General features: G+C 41.8%; 1 protein-coding gene across 1 annotated transcript; it reads left to right on the top strand.

Annotated features, from left to right (window-relative positions):
* The first annotated feature begins 2,131 nt into the window (after window positions 1–2,131).
* On the top strand, window positions 2,132–9,399 carry LOC109475473. The gene is made up of 4 exons (XM_019776092.1): window positions 2,132–2,275; window positions 7,933–8,201; window positions 8,476–8,615; window positions 9,001–9,399. The coding sequence occupies exons 2-3, from the start codon at window positions 7,952–7,954 to the stop codon at window positions 8,595–8,597; spliced, it is 372 nt and encodes a 123-aa protein (XP_019631651.1). The 5' UTR covers window positions 2,132–2,275; window positions 7,933–7,951; the 3' UTR covers window positions 8,598–8,615; window positions 9,001–9,399.
* Window positions 9,400–9,601: the final 202 nt, after the last annotated feature.

The raw sequence follows: 9,601 nt of genomic DNA, 5'->3' as shown, positions 1-9,601 counted from the left end.
CAAAGATCACACTAATCCGATTTTGGTCGCTCAGCGGTCGTCGTCTATGGTGGAAAGGGGTGCCGTTAGTACGAGATATCGTTACGTACAAGTGGTTTCATGACGTCAATAAAGATACTGAAATTCGTCGTCAACTTGATCAAATGCAGATTGAGACTCACACACATCACGGACATAAGCGTCAATGGCCATGATGTCCTTGATGAAGAGTAATATAACAGAACGGTTGTCTGATGCATGCCTAGAGCGAACGCAAATATTTCTATTCGTCACAGTTGAGGTAACATTACATCGGCACTCATCTCAGCCTAACGGTTTCTACGCCCCCGTCAAAGGAAAGGTTTGATAATGAAAACACTAAATGTCTTGTGAACATACCAGTTTGGGATAATGCACACAACAATTTGAATCATACATGTATATGATGCTCCAAATTCCCCATTGCAGGCTTATCAAGCAACAGTTGAAATACACAAACGTAGTAGTAGTAGTAGTAGTAGTAAGCCTTTATTTAAACTCGAAAGCTTGTTCGGTTACAAATGACCGCTTTTCAACAAGGTCGAGGGTGAGGGCGGGGTCACGGATTACAAATCAAACCAAAATATAATACAAAATCAAAACAAAGTGCAAATCAAAATATAATACAAAAATAAATAGTAAATCATCAGTCCGTTATCAGGCCAAGTTCCTTATCATACTTCTAAATGTTCCCAATGACTGGGCTGCTCGTACATGTGGTGGCAAGGAGTTCCACACAGTCGCCCCCGAGTACACTTCCAGTTGGGGCCTCGGTATGATGAGGTTGTCCAAAGTGCTCTGTCTGGTGGATCTGGAGGCTGCGTCTCTATACCGGATGAACACCCCTCGCATATATGGTGGTAAAGAATTGTCCAAGGCCCTATACACTAGCATGGCTTTATGTTGACGATGTAGACTTCTCACGGACTTCCAACGTGATTTGTGCCTTGGTCTTGCGGTACAGCAAGATACTATTTTATTGTCTGGTTATATGATGGACATTTTGTATTTTTACAGTAGAGTCACAGGAAGTGAGGGGGAATGGTGTAACCGCAGACTGTCAGGAAGGTCGCCCACACTCATGACTTCCATGGTGTAGAGCAGTTTTGTTTAAAAATGCCACGAAACAACTCGAACAGAGAACATGTCATGTTTTCTGTCTACGTGTTCTTGTTTATATTCTTCACCACAAAGTACGCTTAACGAAAGAATCGCCGATCTCCGCCCGTATGTTGAGTGGGCTCCGTCCTGATCCTGACCCAGGGCTAATTTGGTCCCATTAGGGTGGGACCCCGGCACGGCTTACCTTGTGACGTGCAAGGGACTCAGATAAGGGCTCCGACTCATAACGCGTGCCGTACGGAAGGTATTAACCACTGCTCCATTTAGCGAATAGGATTATGAGACTATCATGCAAGGAACAGTCCAGGAGGAGGAAAGGTGGGGAGGGAAGGGAACAGATAGAAGGGGAATAATATCAGAGAACGGACAGGCACGACACTAAGTAAAAACGTTAAGAAGAGCAGAGAACCGAGAAGGGAGAGAAAACTGGTTACTACTAGTATCAGATCTTCTGCGGTGCCACAAAGGTCAAATAACCAGACTAAATGACAGGTGAGATGAGATGAGATATTATGAGACGTGGGATGCAAAGTCGTTGCTTGGGATTTTGTAGCCAGGAAAGGAAAATGTAGAAACTGTCCTAAACGTTAGGTTTGACTTGCTTAAGCTTTATATACCTTCCGATCTGTCTTAAACATTGCTAAAAATTATGTTCACTCATAGCTTCACCAAAGAAATGTGATAAGCAATGGTATGCTTTTCTTTATATTTTTGTAAAAATTTTCTTTGTATCATTCGTGCAGTCCAACAGGGCAACAAGTTGTGCAGACAGTGCCTACACTTTCTCCATGTAAACTACGAAGGATAATTAGATGCGTTTTGTAAGGCTGGGCAGATCCGGATATGACAAAAGCTACACACCCAGGACCGTAAAAGTCCCTACTAGATCATGTAATCCACTGACGCAGTGTGCAATCCGATTGGAAATGTGCTGTGACGTCACACAGTGGTCATGTGGTTTCCGAGACACAGCACAACAGTGGATAAAACGACCACGCCGCAACACGCCTGTCCCACACACGGGCAATCTCAGCTGCGCTACAACAAGACTTACAGAACTACACCGCACCCTTCACAACATCGGTACCTGGAGAGGGAGGGCTCAACGAGTTGCGAAGTTCCGTGAGCGAAGGAGGTAAGGAACATATGCTTAGATTAGTTCAGGCCTTTCACTCAGACACAGGTGCGGTGTAGTGTCGCTAGTGCTGACTTGAATCATCATCATCTTCAGTTAAAATGTAAACTACAGCGAGTAATTGTCAGAAATTACACATGTGATTTGAAAAGCTGATGCTGATTTCCGTCTTTACATGTAAACTAATTATCTGCTTAAAGATAATGGGCACTGAGAATACGCATTCATGATAAAACTCCTAAGCAACAATTTCAGACTACAAAAGAATTACAAGCCTGGAATGTCAGGAATAACGGATAAAACCCTCGTTGTTGAAGATGATCACAGCGTATGGTCGGGTCATTGTAGGTCTGGTGCAAGATGTAGTTATGTGCAGTAATTGGGGGAATGGAGATAATGGCCTTTATCACAAATTGGAGCTTTATTTGGAAACTACGTGCTGCAAATGATAGATACGAGAGCATCTCCAAAATTGCCCTTCATTGCGAGAGGGGAAGATTACATCTCATTGAGAATGCATTTTATGGAAAAAAACTTAAAATTTGAAATATTCCTTTGGCTTTGTTTGAAGACACTTTCTTACCCAGAATGTACGAATATTATTATTTTGTAAGAAAGCATATCATGTACGTTTTCCGGTACACCGTTCAGTTGTAAAATTGACGAAAACAAGCACATCATTCTACATGTTTTATATAAGGTGTCAGTGTGTAAATGACAGGACCGTAAGTATCAGTAGTATGTGCATGGACCGGATGACACATATTTACGCTCAAAGTTAACTGATACGGTGGTTGACCGGAATATTCGTGATGATAGTGGCAGTTAGGAAAGGATAGATTGTTCTAGCTAGACGATTCATGTCTTTGTTGTTTCGAGTTCAATGACTGCGTTTTTTGCTTTTTGATGTTGTAATTTGCGGACTGTATAGTGGTTCTGCGTGCTTCGTAAGGTCACGGTCACATACGTCGTACGGTCGTTCCACGATCGCAAACTGATCGAGGACATTCGTGGGATAGTCGTGCATGTGTCCTGCAAAAGTAAGCTTGTCTTTTTACCGAAAATGTTCCCTTGGATCCTTGTAAGCGGTTGGTTATGTCACAGCCTGTTTGAAAATTCTACGGCATCAAAATCGTCCGATGAACTACGACGACGCCGTTTGTTTAAGGACAATGTATAGAATGCCCTTCGTTAGCTCTAGCAAAGTTACATTGTTGAGCCATTTTGTTTACTGGTCTCATGCAATGTCCATGTGAATGGTGTGAGGACATTTCACCGCCAAGAAATTTCGCCGTCACATATTTGTAGCTAAATTCTGTTGTTAGGGTTATCGTTAAAGTTAGGATTGAGGTTATGTTAAGGTTAGCGTTGGACATGGGCGTCCCCTTGACCGCAACCATTCCAATCCTGCCAGGGTGTTTCATCTTTGTTCTTAGGAAACCACAAACTCTCACCAACGCGTACAGTCTTTTTGATTTATTAATTGGCTTCTATCACCAACACAGTAAATTACTTGAATCGTGTGCCATTCATCACAAGCTGGCATGTATGTGTTGCCAGATGACCATGGACGTTGAGGTTCACCGAACAGAGGATGCTGTGCGCCTTATAGGCAATGCTACAATCTGTGTTCCATTGCCTCTAATCCACTAATCCTTTAATAAGCCTTGACGTACTCTGCAGTAGATCGTGTGATTAATCTGCTTATGGCTTAGCAGCTAAATTTTGGGTGCCTCCCTTGGGACCAAGCTTACAAAAATGTTTGCGAAATTACTCACTAACATAATCATTCTGTATATGTAAGATATTAGTCTACATTTCATATGTCCTTCCACCGACCCCATATAACTTGGGATTTCGTTCTCTCTCTTACGTTTTTATATCTGTATTGTGTACGGCATATGTTCAATCGCCCTGTGTAATGGCATTTAACTGGTTAGGTAGCCCTGACCGTATGTCTTCATACAGAATAAATCAAATCAAAAATCGCAGTACGTCGTCCTGTATAGGTAAGTCCCAAGAGTAGTGGTGTAGCTTTTTGATGAAAATATAGGTATTTCACCTCTGTAATACCCTGTGTTAAAGACCACATCAGACAACGGACATGACGTATCATGGTACACGCTTGAAAATCAATCTGCTGCACAAAAGGTGGCAGTTGTGATGAACTTGTGACCTAGTTATAATGAGAATGACATGCAATGAAGGAGCCAGGACACGCACAAAATTTAAGATAATGAATAGGGGTGGTAGAAATATGACCGTTAACAGTGATACCGACATTAGCTTATACCTTTGCATCATAGACACAGGGTATGGTCTGCAGATGGTCGGTGGAACATTGCCAAATGTAAATGTCATTTTGCAGAGTAATGAATGTATATAAACTTGTTAGCATAACTATACTGCGTATGGTATCGTATGGCATCATCTAATATATAACAATAAACATATTATCAGACTTCTATACCTTATATGTACAAAAAAACTATGTAGTATTGAATGAAAATGTGCTTTTACAATCATTGGTGAAATTTCTAGCCTTTTAGGGCCTTTTCATATATATCTCCGATGTGTACAACGAAGCCAAACCGTGAGACAATGCAGGGGTTATCAAATGACAATATTAACGTAAAGTTGTTATCAATCGATAGAAATCCTTTTTTTAGAACATGCAGACGTCTGGAAGAGTATAATGTAGATTGTGCCAAACCAATGATCTGCCAAGAGGTCCTGACAGTTTCTGTGATTTATACATCAGAGTGGTGCAGTGATTCTAATAATAATATCCCGGTCAGTGTAGTCAATCATTACTGGAGTAGTTACAATGAAGTTTCGTAGCCGGGATCAGGAAAATGCCGTCCACCTCATTAAAATCGTATTCATTAATACACAGGCCTGTCCTACTCACCCAGTGAACTACTTCACTACCAAAGAGACCATTGTTGTAATTTTCTCGTTCTGTAATGATGGACGAAAGACGCCAAAAAACAAAAGGAAAACCATTGAATATTTCATGTCGTATTATTTAAGACTTCTCAATTATTTCAAATGTTTCTGGTGATTAATGCCATGTAAACAACTGAAAATCGGTAGAGAAATCATGCGATATATGTTTTGACGTGGAAACGCTCCAGATTACATTTGACAACAGAAACCGATCGATTTTTATACGGTTACAAACTCTTCGGACAAATTGAATTCCCCGGAACAACGTTTCTAGGTTAATCCTGCCTAAATAAATGATAAAGAAAGAAAAAAATGTCAACTGCTGTGCGTTCCATATTTTTTGTGACGTTTGGCATTTTTTCAGATAATTTTGTTACACTTTTGTTAATTTTATTACACTTCACGGACTTTAACATGGCTTTGTATGGCATTCTCTGAAGCTAAATATGAGCCTATTATCGACCAGTAAGGTAAAGTTGTGTATTAAACTACCTTTAATGGTAAGTTGGCACTTTGTCAACACCAACGACAATTAAAAAAGAATAACGACACGCAGCACGACGCACGAACGATAATTCTTTTTCAACAACAATATAGTAGTAAGTCTTATGTTTGAGAGGCAACGGGTGCAATAGTTTAAGTTTTGAAGCCTTAAAGTTTTATTTCATATTGCACTCGTTACTTCTCAGATCTACGACATACGACACGATCGTCGCTGGAAACCATCCGTCGTGTTACTGTTCACAAAGCAACGTATAGTTCTTCCGAGGACAGATATCGCCAGCGTTCATCAAATACCAGTCACCGTGTCGACGTGCCCACTGGCAGGCTCGTGTCTCGTTACAAAGGCCGGAGTTACACAAGCAATTAAACGTCAGATCAGTACAGATTGCTCCGCTCCAAATTATCCCTGTGTCGCTCGGGAGATCAGGGCCTTTCTCCAGGGCATGTGAACAGACTGTGTCACGACCAACTATCCATGTCTACGGCTGATAGGATCTTTGACGTCTGATACACATTCAAATTTTCTTCCTGTAACTTCGGATTCCGAGCTAGTGTTGATATCGCGACAGGGTTTGGCCCACTAATACTGTCTGTTAGTTTGACTGAATGGAAATAATAGTTTATGACTTTCTGGCAAGCAGCCCAGCACGGTGGTGATGAAGTAATGTTCTTCCGGAACGACTTTCCGCCGTGTGCCTATGCTATGTAGCGCCGCATGCAGTGCCAATATAATGCCAAGGTTATGTATGCATCAAATCCATCAGAGCAAGTGTCACTTATTTCCAGTACGAAAGGCTGTCAGCGTTACATTATAAAGCCTGCTGTAACGTTAATCAATATTAGTGGTAGAGGAACGCATAACATTTGTCCATATACCAGCAGCTATCTCTAAACCCTCAACTGCTTGGACTAGGTGTTTGAATATTCATTTACAGGTACACTATCATCTTTACTGGGAGAAGAACACAGTGTTTTCCTCAGTGACAGTTAACAGGGATGGAGATTTCTCCTTCAATATCACCCAAATTTAAGTTGGGCTTGTTTAGGTTTAGATCACACCTAAACTCATAATGCCAGCCTCAAAATATGGTATGAGTTACACTAAAATGTTTAGGAGAGACAACGGCTGGATGTGATAGTTGTTACGATATCAGTTGGACATTGTGAACATCAACATTTACACATCTCTGAGTGCAGCTCATCAGCCTCATTAGAAAGGACGCTAATCAGGTCTGGAAATCAGGCAATGGTCAGGCAGCGTAGACTGCAGGGCTGGTGATGATGAGGCAACGACATTGCAGGAATTCATCTCCCTAAAACAAATACTGTATTTAGATTTAGCACGATATAGTACTTCACAAGCTTGTTGAAGGACGCCAGACTTTATTTCAATCCAGCGTCTGATAATGCTATATTTGTCCGACAGTCTAATCTTTATCACCAGGCTTATTAGTTCTTATGCTTAGGGTCTTATCAATTCGCACAATCCCATTATTTCGTGTAAACTTATAGTAGCAATGAATATTTTATCAATGTGCAGGACACATCGCCACGGTGAGTCATACACTTGGGGGATCGGGGGAGCACAGAGGGCGTCTTTTTACAATTACAAGCTAAAACCACAATGATGCGATACGTCATGTACGTGTTTCATTTCTAGGCGTATGCAGCTTACAAAAGCACATGCGTTACTGTGTCATCATCTGCTTTGTGTTAAGTGGTATAGTAAAAAAAACGGCTTGTGAAGCCCGTGATTACACGAACGTAGCTTGCTCTGACAGGACCACGTTTGTTGAGTCAATAGTGGCTTGCTAACATGTCACTGCGCTCTCTAGCGGAATTTGTACCAAGTCGCAGAGTTGCCCACTAGCTATGAGCATGTCTCTCGAGTGCTCCCTACCGAAATTATACAACATTGCAGTTGCAGTAAAATTCTACCAAAAAGTTTCCACACCATTAATTTTGTTCCTCTTGCTCCAAATGTAAATTTGGAATTATTGGCTATTGTTTTCCAAGGACGGGTGTCAATAGTAGTACGTTACAAGCACGAAGGCTGATTACTGTTAACGAGAGGAAGTACGTGTATGTTTTTTTGTTCCCAATTTTCTACCTGTTTGAGCGTCAATATTGGAGAGGGAACATGCTTAAAGACTTATCAAGTTGGCATACGGCTATTAACGTTTACCAACAAATCTATTCTGCAGTTACCAAGGCAAGTTGGAGATGAAGCAATTGTTTCACTCGGCGCAGTGCATGGTGGTCCTATCGGCCATCTTGCTCCTGTACGCTGACGTGACGAGTTGTCGGACGGTCCTGCTGGACCTGGGTACCGGCCCACAGCACCACGGCATCAGGCAGACCGAGGGCGACACCCGCTACAGCGTGGACGAGATCAGAAGTCTCATCCGGAGAAAGTTCTACGACACCAGCAGGGACGAGTCGGAGGGGTTCGAACTCGGGAAGCGGACGGGAGGTGAGATATATAAACCTCCTCGGTAACAGTAGTGATCGCTGTTTGTGTTCACACCAATTATTGGTAGGCATATGCAAATTACTGGTAAGCATATGCAAATTATTGGTAGGCTTTTTGCCTAACACTCACTGGCCGTGACGTCATGACCATCTCTTGTATTGATATATCAATTATCACAAAAACATCTTCAGTACACACTGGCGAGAAGAAAAGAAGGAAAAAACAGCACCTTGCCCTTGGCAGTGACTGGACTAACCTAAAGTTTTTTCCTCAGATGCCAGACTAAGTACCGGGCTTGTGGGGACGGTACTAGACCGACTCAACCAGTACTATTCCACTGCACGTGGGCCTAACCCTATCAACTCCAACGAACTTCTCATGAGTGGCCGGCGCTGACAAAACATGACTACAGAGGTATGTACCTGGAATGCCCATTCTAAGGCTCATGTCATTTGCATGAAGTTGATATTTAGGTTAGATGAAGAAGATATATGTGCCTAGGCTACCTGCTCAATTCTAACACAAGCCGCATCACAGACACGAATATATGCGAGTGTTTCGCTCGTTAAAAACTAGCCTTTGCAATCTGCATGTCAGCAGCGTCACATAGCGACTACTGTCGTTACTGCAACCTGAAATGTTTTGTTTGTACGAATGGTGTGTGTAAACGCATGACTTTTCATTTAACCATATATGCGTGAATTAACGTATAACTGTCTTTTGTAAAAGTCTGCATATTGTATAGTGCAGTTTTTGAACCGTTAGAATCTTTACTTAGATATTAACTGTTTACATACAGGTTCCAGGGTGAACATTGGCTGGAAACCCAACCAACGGAACAAGAGATTCCTACAGAAAAAATTGAAAGGTTTTTGAAGAGGAATTTTGCTGTTAAAATTTTCTGGGGTTTTATCCAGCAAGCGCCTACGTAAAAGGAAGCCAAAGCACATGATTGTAAATAGATTGATTGTCATCGTTTTGCACCTACTGTTGTACCCAGTCGAATTACTTTGCCTTAAGGAGTAACTACTTATACAGTAGCAGAGGGTACCAATACGTAACAATGTCACGCGAAGAAGACAATGGAAAAAGCCGTTTTTGTGGCAGAAATGGTATTGAAACCATGTATTAAGGATGGTATTTCAGTCATGATGGTGGGTTCTAAACTTTTAAACAAATAAACTCCAAGGGACCAACATTTACGAGTGGATTTTACATGTGCACCCTACATGTCGACTCTCATTTTCATACGCACACGGGTTGATTTACATCGACAGGGGTTGCTGTTGGGCACTTATGTGATATGCGTGTCAACAGCGTCACATAGCGATTACGATTGTCACTGCAGTCTGGTGATACATTTACATGATACACTTTGTGTTGTGTGACATGCCAGTTGC

Source organism: Branchiostoma belcheri, unplaced genomic scaffold (genome assembly GCF_001625305.1).
Source record: "Branchiostoma belcheri isolate BF01 breed outbred unplaced genomic scaffold, Haploidv18h27 scaffold34, whole genome shotgun sequence".
NCBI classification, from domain to species: domain Eukaryota; kingdom Metazoa; phylum Chordata; class Leptocardii; order Amphioxiformes; family Branchiostomatidae; genus Branchiostoma; species Branchiostoma belcheri.
Note: the sequence above shows the minus strand (reverse complement) of the source record. Positions and strands in the feature narration are given on the sequence as shown.

Excerpts from the sequence above, each read along its gene's own strand:
- LOC109475473 (XM_019776092.1), top strand. The coding sequence starts at position 7,952 with ATGAAGCAATTGTTTCACTCGGCGCAGTGCATGGTGGTCCTATCGGCC. Across the intron at positions 8,202-8,475 it reads ACTCGGGAAGCGGACGGGAG|ATGCCAGACTAAGTACCGGG; the intron begins GTGAGATATATA and ends TTTTTTCCTCAG.